Source organism: Plectropomus leopardus, chromosome 3 (assembly GCF_026936395.1).
Source record: "Plectropomus leopardus strain MGB_pleo_1.0 chromosome 3, ASM2693639v1, whole genome shotgun sequence".
Taxonomy (NCBI): domain Eukaryota; kingdom Metazoa; phylum Chordata; class Actinopteri; order Perciformes; family Serranidae; genus Plectropomus; species Plectropomus leopardus.
In genome coordinates, this window is record NC_142178.1 from 20,614,517 (window position 1) to 20,628,535 (window position 14,019).

At 39.5% G+C, this 14,019-nt stretch overlaps 1 protein-coding gene across 1 annotated transcript in view; it reads right to left on the reverse strand.

The window, feature by feature from the left end:
- Window positions 1-14,019, reverse strand: part of fhdc1 (FH2 domain containing 1) — a 32,780-nt gene that overhangs the window by 10,593 nt on the left and 8,168 nt on the right. The window contains exons 2-3 of the mRNA XM_042485789.2: window positions 5,053-5,882; window positions 2,469-2,530 (exon numbers count right to left, since the gene is read on the reverse strand). Coding sequence (XP_042341723.2) covers window positions 2,469-2,530; window positions 5,053-5,553 — 563 coding nt within the window. The 5' untranslated portion in view covers window positions 5,554-5,882. The remainder of the gene's footprint in view (window positions 1-2,468; window positions 2,531-5,052; window positions 5,883-14,019) is intronic.

The following is a 14,019-nucleotide window of genomic DNA, read 5'->3' on the forward strand; positions in this document are numbered from 1 at the left end:
TCATCTAAAGGCTGAAGTGCTGCAACACAATTCCCAGTGACATTACTGCTTCAAAAGAAGACTATGAGAAAACCTTCAACACATAATATCCAGTCAGTAATAATATGATGTAACCCAGTACTGTAGTACTGTAATGAATACAACCGTTACAAGGCTTAAATACTAAGATTAAATCAGATGCACATTTCTTCAGCTCACGAGGCCACACTTTGTAAAAGTATAACAGCATTTTTGGACACTATAGAATCGCAAATTGTAAATAATGGCAACTCTTTTGTCACTACATACAAGTTTAATATTGTGAATTAGTTTTGAGCCTATATGTATTTATTGCTGCAGGATTAATTAGGCACAGTTATTTGTAAATGAGAGGATAGAGAAGATATCAAAGGAGAACTACACCTATTTTTAAAACACATATATGTTATTCATAGTCCAAAAATATTACTAATATTAATAGTAAAAATGACCAATTCTCTCCCAAATCCAAAGACAAGAGTGCCAAACCTCAAATTTCTGATGTTATCAAGTATAAAGTCTATAACAATGAATTGGGAAAGATGAGGTGACACTGAGAGCACCCAGGGGAAACAGGGTTCACTACGCATTCATTTATCTGTGCCAGCCCGCCACAATATCAGCATTCACTGCTGCATATTTCTGTTCTTGAAGCTGCTTTCTCTGTTCTCTCTTACTCTCTGTCTCTCACAAAAACACTGGGTTGGTTCGTAAATAGTCAATCAAAGCTCCAAGGTACACTCCATGGCAACAGCGGTTGAGGCTCATGGGCATTGTGGTAGAGTCATTTAGTGGAGCAAAAAGCCAAAAAAGTGACTCTCTAAGTAACAGGGTTGAAATGATTAAAACAGAGGTGTACAACATAAACCCCAAGTATCATTAAATTATTCCAGACACTCATGTCCTTCTATGTTAAGGAATATGAAGAACATTATTAAAAAGATAAAACCATAATGGGAACTTAGATGAATTAAAAAAAGAAACGTTGAGAGTCCCACTTTGCAAATCTGTTTCTGTATATTGTTTTTTTTTTTTTACTTCTGCACTTTAAAAAGTTATTTATGAAAACTGACTCAAAGCATTTATAAACCCATGACAGCGAGGACAGAGGATAATATTTATGAAGGCACACACAAAAATACACACTATGTTGATGATGATGAGCTCACTGCTCACACACACACACACACAATCCTGACTGAGCGCAGTATGGCTGACAGTCAAATGTCATTAAAATACAGTGGGGAGCCATGCAAATACACCATCATGCAAAAAGACACCTAACACACTATTTATTTCCTCTGCTGCTCCAGACGACTTACGTAACACAATGCTGAGTCCAGTTGAAAACTTCTCGAGATTTCCTGAACCAATTAGTTACAAACAATGGAGAGCTAAGAAAGCCTATTAGAAAAACGGACAAAAATTTTGACCCTAATCTCCCTCTGTTATGAAGCTTTTTAAAGGACTTTCCTTTAGTCAGGCACCAAAACTCAAACTGAAACTTCAAATGTTTAAAAGATATCTTCAGTGTTGGGTCTCATATTTTAGCACAGCAGTATGTGAAAAGCTGTAACACTGTAAAACCAAATGTGGTACATTAAGTGGGATAAAAAAATAAAATGATTGGTCTTCTTCCCTTTCTCCTGAGTCTCAATGCACCTCGGGATAATTACAAAATAAGGGTGTTAGATAGTTCATGCTTTCCTCATAATGTATCTGTCTCCTAAGTGCAATTAAAAGTTTGAAAGTGCCAAACTGTAAATAAATTCACCACCCTCCCTTCTCCTAAACCCTCTATACTTCTAATTCTTTACTGTTGTGGCCTCATAATCTGGATTTAAAGAACATGCCATTTCTAAAACTGTTACACAACCACAGTATGTTCCACTACACTCCCCTGCAGATATAATATACTGTATCTGTATCTGCTTTTGTGGTTTTTACTTATTCAGTTTTTCAAGATCCACTTTTTACGATTATTTTTTTTCTTATTTCATGTGGTTCTTGTTTTTGTTTTTGCAACCAAACTGTAAAGCACTATGATTTGCACTCGATTTGTTTGAGAGGTGCCATATAAATAAACTGATTGATCGATTGATAACAGAAAAAGTAATCTTGCTCATCAAATGAGCACAGCAGCACCAGCAGAAACTGTATCCTAGTTACTTTGTCTGTCTGTGTGCTATGGTCATAAACGATATGCAGGAGATGAAACGAAGCTATACACAAAGTCTTCTTTAGAAATCACTTTCCACCGCCATCATCTTAGCAGCAAATAAGGACTAGTTGGTGTCATTAGACTCCAGAGATCTGGAGAATCTATAAGAAAGCTGTTCTGGAGGCTCACTAAGACATTTTATATCCTTTCATTTGTCCATCTGTACATGCTGCACTAAGCTTTATGGAAGCAGCTTTTCCTGTAGGAATTAATGCAGGTGGACACTTACTTCTTGAACTGCTTCAGGAAAATGCCCACATTCATCCCCCTCTTAGAGTCGAGGATGCTGATCTGAAAACAAATGAAAGAAGCGAGACATGAATGGTGCTGTAGTTTTGATTTCACACACAGTGAAACACACTCATGTACACACACCCCTCCCTCCTTCTAACTACTCCTGGTTGTTGATGCTTGTGTTTCCTACAGAACACCACCGCCGCCACCACCCATCGTCACCCTATGGGACACTGAAATTCCACCGGGCCACACGTGGGTCACGCCTCCTGCATTAACAAAGGCCTGTACAGGTGACTGTACAGGAAGCACCTTTAAAAAAGGCTCCCTCACAAGACCTCATTAGAGCTCATGAATAGCAATTAGACACTTCTGGACAAAGAGCACAGGTGAGGTGGAAGAAGACAGGTGAAGGAATAAAGTAAAGTTAGGGCTGAACTATATATTGATATATTGTGATATGCAATTAGATATCCTCTACAATTCTGGATATCATAATATCAGCATTGTTGCCCTTTATTTGGTTTTAAAGCATAACAATATTGCCACATAATCAATTTCAAAGTATTGTTTTTAACATATCTTGATGTTTGATTTAATCCATATTGCGCAGTAGCAGCTGAAATGATTAGCTGATTGGCAGCAACTACATTAATTGATCATCAGTTCATTAAGTAATATATCAAACAAAAATGGCAAATATTTTCTGTTTTCAACTTCTCCGAGAGTGAAGGTTTGCTGCTTTTTTCTGTTTGATATCTTTAAAAGCTGAATATCTTTTTTGTCTTGGACTGTCGGTCTTTGAGGGCATCACCTTAGGCTCTGTGAACCTGTGATGAGCATTTGTCCCATTTATATACTAAAAAATTACATAATTGACTGAGAGTAACAACTGTCTCCAGCCCTAAAATAATGGATACATATCTTGATACCATGACAACAGTGTAAGATTTGGGACAGTTCATTTCATATATTATATAAAGAAAGAGTATTATCTAGAGATGCAATGTGCTTCTGCGTACAAAAATGATGCAGGCATTATCTTTAACTCATAGCTATTCAAAGCCTTCTTTAGAAAACTCTCTTCATCTTCAAAACACCCAAACACGAAATAACAAGTTTTATGAGACTCCAGAGACTTGCAGCATCAAAGCAGTTCTGGAGGCTTACTAAGACATTTTATGTTGGTTGAATACATATCTTGCTCCCTTGTGACCATGACAATGACATAAGATTTGGGAGAATATATTACATAAATAATACATAAAGAACAGCAACTAGAGATACAATGTGCTTTTTTGTGCACAAATGATGCCTAAAAACTCCCAAAGGAGTGTTTTGTCACAACCGTTCCCTGCACACTGTTCACTGTAAGGTCTGACCAGCTGCAGTCAGCTCATTGTGGAGACGCAGAGGACATGAGTCTTCCCTACGCCTCATGCAGGGATCGTTTACAGTTCACATGTTGCTTTCCAGGAGTCCATACTGACGCAAGCATGCCTTTGTTCTGTGTATGAGCACAAATCATTTCTTACACTCAAAGAAAAGCTGTAACTGACGCGCTGTTACCTAACGTGTCCCTACAGGGATATCTTAACACAGCAGGAGTAGAGTTATGCACTGTAGCATTGTATGTTTATGAATCAGGGACTTTCTGATCCTGTCGGTGGTGTGTTCAGGACCTGAGGTAACCAGCACCTCATGCACGTGTTTGGGAAACAAAAATCTAATCTTAATCTGAGATTTGTTATTACAACATCAGGGAATAAAACAGAGTATAGTCAGAATAATGTAATATCTTCAATTACAAATCTTATAGCATTTCAGTTGGTGAAAACTTCATACGGTCAGACTTGAGCCAGAATCTTGACTGTGACTAACAATGTGCAAGACTTTCTTCTCTTCAGTTTATACTTTTGAAGAGTCATACAGACTACATAGTGTGAAAAAAAATCAAATTAAGAGGAAAAACATTAACCTTAAATGTTTAAACATTTTGCTTGACTTAGGCCAAGGGTGTAGTTCTGGTTTGAGAAGCTGGAGGGGACGAAATAAAACAGGGTCTGGGGTTCCTCCCCCAGAAAAAAAATGCAGTTTGAATTCTATTTCCTATATTTTTGCATTCATTTAGGCATTATGGTAACCAAAACAAAAACAGGAAAATAATTCAGTTGATCATCATATTTAACATTGCCAGAATAGTGATAAATATGCTAAATATGATACTCGTCTGTGGCATTTTTCTGACATATACCAGAGCAAAATCTGCAAGTCAATTCACATTTTTAGCCCGAGTCTGACAGCCACACAGTAGTTTATTAAGCATGATTCTTGTGGATTGTATAAACTTTATCACAAACCACAAATAAGGGCACTTTTGAATCTCATAACAATCTTATCTAATAATCTTACTGGTCCAAAGAAAATCCAGGGAATTATTTCCCAGACATGGGCCACTTAAATTTTAAGAGGATTGATGTATAATAACTGTGTCAGCGCTGTTAACTCCACCATCACCTGTCAGCTTAGTTTACAGTCAGAGAAATGTCCCGGTGTTGCTGTTTTTTTCAGTTTCTCACCTCATCTTTGCTGCTCTCCTTAAAGGAGCGAGACCTGGAGACACGAGCAGAGGTTCCTGTGGCCGGCATCGCCCCACGTACACCTGTCCCTGCCTCCTCCTGCTGCCCGAACAGCTCCTCCACAGAGCGAACATCGATCTGGTACTGCTGTTGCCGCACCGCCAGCGTCCAGATGTTGGGCTTCCCGCGTACTTTCTCCTCCGGTATTGGCTTCCAGAAGAAGCTGCGGACGCGGCGCTTCTTCCTTGCGTTGTGGTTGGAGGGTGTTGTCGCCGGGGGTGGAGGGGGTGGGGGCGCCCCTGGAGGAGGTGGCGGCAGGGGGGGAGGTGGGGGAGCTTCATGTTTGGAGGTGTCAGGGGCATCAGTGAGGGACGGCTGGGTGGTGCGAGTGTGTGCGGACATAGAGGACGGGTCAGAGGTGGTGATGGAGGACGTGGTGCAGCTGCTTCCCTCGCTGCTGCAGCTCTCGGGCTCATTGGTTGGACAACTCATAACAAGCATCACAGGGAGAAGCAGTCAGCATATGAGCTCTATGCTGAGAGAGTACACAAACTGAATATATCTGATCAGCAGTTCCTCTTTTTCACAACTCTTCCAAGTGATTTTCTTTTGAGTGCGTCAGTTTGCTCTGAAGAACATCAAACCGCTGCAGTGTTCGTCTCCTCACTGCTGGAAGGAGGTAGGTGTCCCTTCATCTGGTCACAATGAAGGGAGCATGTCCTTTGATTCTGTCCATCTCCATCACTCAGCTGGTCATCCATCGCGCCGAGCACAGCCTTTGAAGGTTACCTCCCAGGGGGAGAGGGCGGGAGGCGGCGATGGCCATGGAGCTACAAGAGCAACAAAAACAACATAGAACAGGATTATACGAGATGTAGTCATGCGTGTTGTCAGGGACAATCTGAAATTAGGGGAAATTAAGGGGTGCGACAGATCAAAAGAGAAGGGGTACCCAGTCAAAGGGGCTCACTATGAGGGGAAATGGCAAATCCTATTTTTTTTTCTATCTTTGAAGGGCTTTGAAGTCAGGCTGTGGGGTGTGTAATGGTCAGAGACATTACACCTCAGCTTAGCTTCTGTTACACAGTTTGGTATCATTGTCATTCCTAAAAAGTTCTCATGCAGTGGGCCACTAGGAAAGATAACAAGTAACTGCAGATTACAACAAAGTCTCATTTAATAACGTCATGTTTTATGCAGAGGTTCTCTGCTGCTCAGGTGGACACGTCAGTGAATTTAGCAAATAAATAAATATCTTCATGTTAGATTAATTCTACATAAAAAAAAAAAAATCTCTGTGATGGTCTGTTCAATTATTGCTTTTTAATCTTTTTTTTCTACTTTACTGTAAGCTAGTTTTATATTTAAATGTTTATATTTTGAGCCTAACTGTGAGCTAGTTCTTACTTTCTGCACCTCTCTGTTATGTTTATATTTGGCTTTATATTTGCTATATATTGCATTTTATGTTTGCTATACATTGCTTTTCTACTTTGTTTATTGCATGCTTTGTATGAGCACTCTTTGTATTGAAACTGCTGCAAGGCAATTTACCTCAGGATAAATAAAGTTCATTTCATCTCGTCCCATCTCATTTAGTCTCATCTTGTCTCATCTTGTTTCACCTTATTTCATTTCTGGCTGTTGACTCTTTAGTGTTAATTGAAATAATTCAATCAACACTAAAGAGCAATGTAACCGAGTGAAATGCAACAATCTCTAAAACCCAACTAGACAGATTTCAGAGGAACAGGAACTGGAGGCCAATCAGTATCCAGTGCAGAACTTTATGAAAAACAACCAGCTGCCTCCAACGTATTCAGATCGACACCATCTGTTGCCATATGGAAGAGCCTGTCTCATAGCAACACAACAAACAAAACAACACTTGAAAAAAGTTGACATTGGGCAAGTTTTGTCAGATTGCTTGCAAGGTCACCCTGGAAGAAAAAAGCAAAACCAACCAAAGCAACTAAAGAGGATATTTAAATCATGAAACCAGGCCCAAAACTGGAAACATCACATTCACTCACAGTACTTTTAAAGGAAGACTGCCATCGGCAAAACTAAGAGCTCTCTCAGTCAGGTCCACCTCCTGCTCCGTCTGCATTATTGAACCCTTCTGTACTTCACCAGCTGCTCTCTCACCGTGTTCACCCGCACCGATAGAAACAAGCTCCTGAAAATCACAAATACATCCTTGAAAATAACTGGCCTCCACACCCGCGACCTGCCAGCCCTCACTGACATTGCCACCATTCACAGAGCACTGACTGTAGCACAAACCCTCTGCCACCCTCTCAGCACATGTTCATCCTCCTCTCCTCTTTATTTTGTGCCTTCATCCATTACTGGAGTCACTGCAATGGACTGCGTTTCTGTAATATTCTTGTCTGTAACAATGTAAAGCTGTAACAATTAGTCAGTTAGTCGATCAACATCAATATAATTGCCCTCTATTTGGATTTTTTAATGTATTTTTCAAACAGAAATACCAAACTTTCCTCAGTTCCAGCTTGTCATTAGCGGGGATTTGCCGCTTTTCTTTGTCTTATGTGACAGTTAAAGGAACATCTTTGGATTTTTGAGAATTGTTTGGACAAGTTGTAGGTTTTAGGAAATTGTGTTGCACCTTTTTCACTTTTTTCCTTGCATTTTATAGACCAAAAAAGTAATCCATGATGAAAGAATAATTAGATACAGCCCTAAAACTATATTGATATGATATTAAAACTAATAATCATCTTAAATAATAATAAATTAGCACCACAAATATAACTCAAATTAGATTAGATTACACGTAAAAAAAAAACACAATTGCAAATACACTTTACACCTTAATATCACATTGTATTTTGCTCTCAGGTTATATTATTTACGTTAATGTAAGACCAAGCAAAGCAGCACCATGCAACATTTGATGCTGATAGTGATGTATCAGGAAATTATTGTTCTTAACATAAACACACAACATGAATAATGTTGACGTATCACTTTGTGTGTAAAAAGACACAGCTGAGTAGAGCCCAAACTGCTTGGCTTATCTCATGGTTTTAAATCTTTATCATTTTTTTTTTTTTTTTTTTTTACAGATTAAACCTCTAAAATTTGAGTCACTCAACAAATGTTTCGATACTATTTTGAAACAACAGTCTTTCAGAAACACCAGAGGATAATTTATTTAACCCATATGTGGTAGCTGATAATGTAATTAATGAGTTCAGAATACCCAACCGGTCTTCATCCTCAGAGGCCAGAAAGGAAGGAAGTACTTCTCCTTTTCTCTCTCCTACTTTGTCAAATCTACAGTCTCCCTGTAGCTCTCAGTTGGAGGCAAACAGGTTCAGTTTCAGGATAACACATCACTCACTGCCAAAGCTGACAGGGAACAGTGATCTGATACTCTTCTTGAGCTAAACAAAGAAACGAGCTGTGCTTCTGAAAAACAACAACAAAAAAAAAAAACAGGAAATAAATCAGGCACAGCAATTATTATACGTCCCCCTCAGCACCATAATGGAAAGAATTTGGTTTCAGGCCAAACAAACAAGATTAATCAGAACATCTTTAAATAATAACACATACTTCACATACACATAATGTGTCTGCAGCCACTTTCTGCTGATTTAAAAAATCAACTCACCGCCTCTTATGTAACTTAGTAACATTTCAGTGGTGACCTCCCATCAGTTAGCAACCTTTTCCACCTGATACTCAGAGATTATGACTAATTAATAAAGCAGACGTCACCAATGGCCTCATGTTGCCAACATCAGCTTGCATGCTCAGCTGTCCCGTCCTCGGACCTGGACCACATCGTCGCTCATGTCTAATTCATAAAGCTCTGAGAACATCTGACCTCACACTGAGTCATCTCCTTCTGTGGTGCTAAAAACGTGGACACACTAACAGATGGAGAAAACTCTGGAACGAAAGAGTTACACTGTCGGCTGCTTTTTTGTCTCTTTTCTCTCTTTATTCTTCCAAAGGAGATATTTGGGCATCCAGCTATCTCATGTGCAGGTGCACATCGTAATAACGTTTCGGCCTCTCTGGACCACTCTTTCCTCTGTTCACTGCCTTTTCACAATTTGAGAAATAAACTTATTTGCTTTTTCTGCAAAGAGTTAAAGCCTTGAGACTGCACCTGGCCAAGAAATAGCTGGGCATTACCTTCATAAAACAGCAAACAAAAGAAATAGAGCCTGTTAATTACTGGGTATTAGAGGTGTTGGTAGCCATTTTTTAACATTCAGATAAGCTCACCTAGTTCCTTAAACTGAACACACACTTTGAGAAAGTGCACAGTTTTCCTGTCTGCACTGTAACTGCAGTAAAACAGACATCGATCACTGTGTGAATGTGTTCAGACTCCAGGTACATTAATCCTGCCTCTCTAAAGAAATCAGCTTTGTGACTGTGATTGATTTTTGGTTTTTCACATCCATTTAATTATATTTCAAACAGCCAACCAGGCTGTGACTGACATCCTTTTGCCTGAAATGATTTATAGAAGAGGAAACACACCTGTCAGTAACACTATACAGAGAAGCCCCGAGGGTAGAGAAAAGCAGTCTGTGTGTCCAGATTCTTCCCATCCAACCTGCTGCCATCAGTGAACACAGACAGACCCACCTGTTGTCCACCCGAGGCAGTCCCGCTCTGATCAGTCGCCATCAGTGACAAGACACACCCCACCCACTCTCATTGGTCTTTGACAGGAAACACAGCCCAGATCAACAGGTCAAAGTTTACATGAATGTATAAATGCTCTTCTATAGCAGCGGTTTCCTAACACAACTCTGAGGCTTCTGACGAGTCCCTATAACTGAGACCACACCCAGAACCCGCGTCCAGACAGGTTAAGGTTATCTTCAAACTCATTGTGTCTGGGTGGGGTCCCTTTCCAATACTGTGGGTCTCATGTCTCTGTGTCAGTTAAGACTAAAGCTAAACATGATTTTCTGTCTGATTACTCTCTTGAGTAATCCATTAATTGTTTGGTCTATTAAGTTGAAACAAACTGTGCTAAACTTAGAGCTTTTATTCCCTGCCCAAATTAGACTGGGCCTATCTGACCTTGCCAGGTTTGGGCCAGACAGGACTGTAATTTGTCAAAGTTTGCACAGACTTAAATCAGGTTGAGTTCACTCTAAATTTCTGGTGAATTTCTATCTTTATTTTTTTAAATGCAGACCTGATAGTTTTTGTGATTTCATAAAAAATGCCATCAACCCATTCTGACTCCTGTTTCTCATTAATGAGCTGAAATGCTATACACTCTATATATAATATATATATGACATATGGCTGTTTTTTGACAACATATTCTCACTCCCAATTCCTTAATTACAGACACTTGGTCAGTAGCTCGTCATGTCAAAATATGACGCGGCATATATCCTCCTGTGTCATTTTTGGACGTTCAGGGATGGTGCGTCAATTTACGCTCCTTACTTGCATTGTGTCTTTTCAAAATAAACATCTGCTTACACAAGAAAAATGATATTCTAAAAAATAGGATATAATCACCTTTGAGAGGTTAAAGCCTATTAATTGATGTGAATTGTGTGCTATGGCTTTAACAGTCGCCTGATCTCAACCCAATCAAATACCTTTGTGAGATTTTGTGCAATTGTGTTCAAAAGCTCCAAATGAGGGAATATCATTCTATTAGAAGAACGGACGCCAAATACACTTTAATTTGGCACCTGTCTTAAGTTTCATGAACAAAAAGTGACCTCTGACTGCCTGTCGGATTGTTTTTCTTTTCTTGTTCTATAAAAAAAAACATCCTGCAGAACTAAGAACGGATTAAAACCGGAGGTAACCGTCAACACTCATCCAGGGAGCCACAAGTCCAAAACAAATAAAATCTGCTCTCACTCACAAATGTGTAATGCTGACGGTCAAGGTGCCACCGGCTGCTATAATAATCCCCTGTTGCTAACTTCCAGTACAATTTCCTGAGGGTCACTGAACGCCCGCAGAGCTGAGGTCTTTCACTGACACCGTAGGGGCAAAGAGGTGCGTTCACAAGGAATGTGGCCAGTCCTGCCCCATCATCATTACCATGGGAACGCTCGTTAGCAGAGAGGCGTTTTACGTAGGGCTCAGTGGGATATCGCTGTCAGACCTGTTTGTTTTTGATCCCCCCGACCACCTTGATCTCTACTTGTCCAAACAGTGATGAGGGGGCAGTCAGTGACGAGACATTTTTTAGATTTTTTTGCACAAATCATAACTACAAGTTTCTGGGCTGCAACAAATTCTGATTATCGATTAATCTCCTGATTCCCCAAATTGTTGGGACACTGTGTTAAATCAATAAATACTGGATGCAATAATTTGCAAATGCTTTATATTAACTGAATACAGTATGATATGATAAAATATGATATATAATGTTTAAACTAGTAAACATTATTTATTTTTGTAAATATGCACACTGGTGACGGCATCATGATTGGGTATGAAAGGGGCATCCTTAAAAGGCTCAGTTGTTGACAAGCAAGGATGGTATGAAGTTCACCACTTTGTGAAAAACGAATAGTCCAACAGTTTAATAACGTTTTTAAATGCAAAGGCTCAAGCAGTATAAGATTTCACCACCTATAATCCATAACAGCATCAAAAGAGGAAAGGAAATCTGGAAAAATTTCTGCATTTTAAAGGGCAAAGCTGAAAATCAACATTGACTGACCTTGACCGTCGACCCCTCAGACTCCACTGCAATAAAAATTGACATAAACTGGATATTACTGCATGGGCTAAGGAATAATCTGGAACCTATTGTCAGTAAACACAGTTTGTTGCTGCATCTACAAATGCAAGGTAAGACTCTGAAAGCCAGATATCAACAATATCCAGAAACATCACTGACTCCTCTGGGCCCGAGCTCATCAGAGATGGACCGACACAAAGTGAAAAAGTGCGCTGTGGTCTGACGAGTCCACATTTCAAATTGTTTATGGATATCATGGACATTGTGTCCACGAGGAAAGAGGAAAAGGACCATCCAGACTGTTACCATCTCGAAGTTCAAAGCTAGCATCTGTGATGGTATGGTTAATGTCTATAGAACGGATAACTTGCACATATGTGAAGGCACTATAAATGCTGAAAGGCACATACAGGTTTTGAAGCAACATATGCTGCCATCCAGACAACATCTCTGTCAGAAACATCACTGCTTATTCCAGCATGACAATGCCAAGCCACAAAATATGTGGCACATTATGAAGCATAAAATACCCCAGACTGTTGAACAACTTTAGTTGATCAAGCAAGAATCCATCCTCATGCTGTCCTTGAGTTTTGCCTCTTGTATGTAACATTTATCTCCTGTTTGTCTGTCATGAAAGAGGAATATTTACTGTTGTTTAACAAATGACTTAATAATTCTTATTTGTAATTGTTTTTTATTCATTTTCCCTCAATTAAGTGGCAAATGAAGCTTTTAGTACATGTTTAAGCAATAAAATATATTTCTGGTTAGTCATCAAACCGGAATTTGTTTGTGGGCTCTCCTGTCAATCAGTGATAATTCTAACTGAGAGATATTTAAACTACCTGTTAACTAACTACCTGTCTCTGTCTTATTATCGGCGTCCATAACAATTCAAGGATCAATTCACCACAAATATCAAGGTCCAGTTTATGGCTCCCACTGAAGGCCTCTGCATGGCTGCTATGAAAGGGTTTTACAAGCATAAAATAAATCAACTGTTTAAAAGTACAACTGCACCATTTAACTGCAAAATTATCATTTTTTTCTCTTCACAGTGCTGGCTTATCGCTCTGATTTCCATGTCTTATTTACAATGGAGAAGACACACACTAGACTGAGAGCTGAGCATTTTCTCAGCAACAGAACACACACACACACACACGCACACGCACACACACACACACACACACACACACACACACACACACACACACACACACACACACACACACACACACACACACACACACACACTTCCCCAGCTACAACTGCCCAGATACCAAAGACAAAAGGACCATGTTGCCAAAAATGTTCTTTTCACACACGCGGGATATGAAATGACACCTTTTAGGTGCATGTGGCAAACAGAGCCAAACGTTTACAGTACAGCGGTTCTTGGCAACAGCAGAGGAGCTGCAGTTCATCATTCAGATGTAGCAGAAGATGACAGATTGCAGCAGCAGGGTCACTTATCTATTCAAGCCATATGAATCTGATGTGTTACATAAATGACATTAAAGTCTCTTCCTAAAACAAAATGGACCTTGGACACATAAAGTGTATGTTATTTCTACGTGAAAACCTTAAAAACACCTTTATATAAATTGCTCTTCCAACCGTTTGTTGTATCCAGACAAAGTGTGCTTAAGTTACGAACTAAGTATCAAATATCCGGTGAATTAGAAGCCATTTATCACCTTGTGCCTCTGGTTGTGTAATGCACCACAATACCTGAACAAAACACAGCGTTAAAAAAAAAATCGTCTAATTGGGAAAAACTGTCGACAAGGGGCCCATTATTCAGAAAATCCTGGATTTATCAAATATTTTCAAAGATTGAGCGCTTGGTACCATTATGTCTGTATTTTCTGAGTGAACCCTGGCAGAACCTGACAGAGTAAATTATTCAGGCCTCCATGAATAAAGTAACCCCTCTTCTAACCCAACTGCTGCTGTCCAGAGCCGAGAGACACTCAGTGGTGCTGACCCAGAGGCAACTCACCTGTGTACATTTATGGCTTAGTGAAATATTCATAATGCAGGAAGCAACACGTTGAAGGGAAAAAGAAATAGAATTTCTAGGTTTCATCTATAGAGAGCATTCAGGTATTCTGCTGTGTCAGGGTCTCTGCAGGGATCATCATGTTATATTAAAGGATTTTCCACAAAGAATGCAATTTTACCCCCCTAAATAAAAAAAACTAATAAAAAAAACTTTCTTCTGGTTTTGTCCCCTA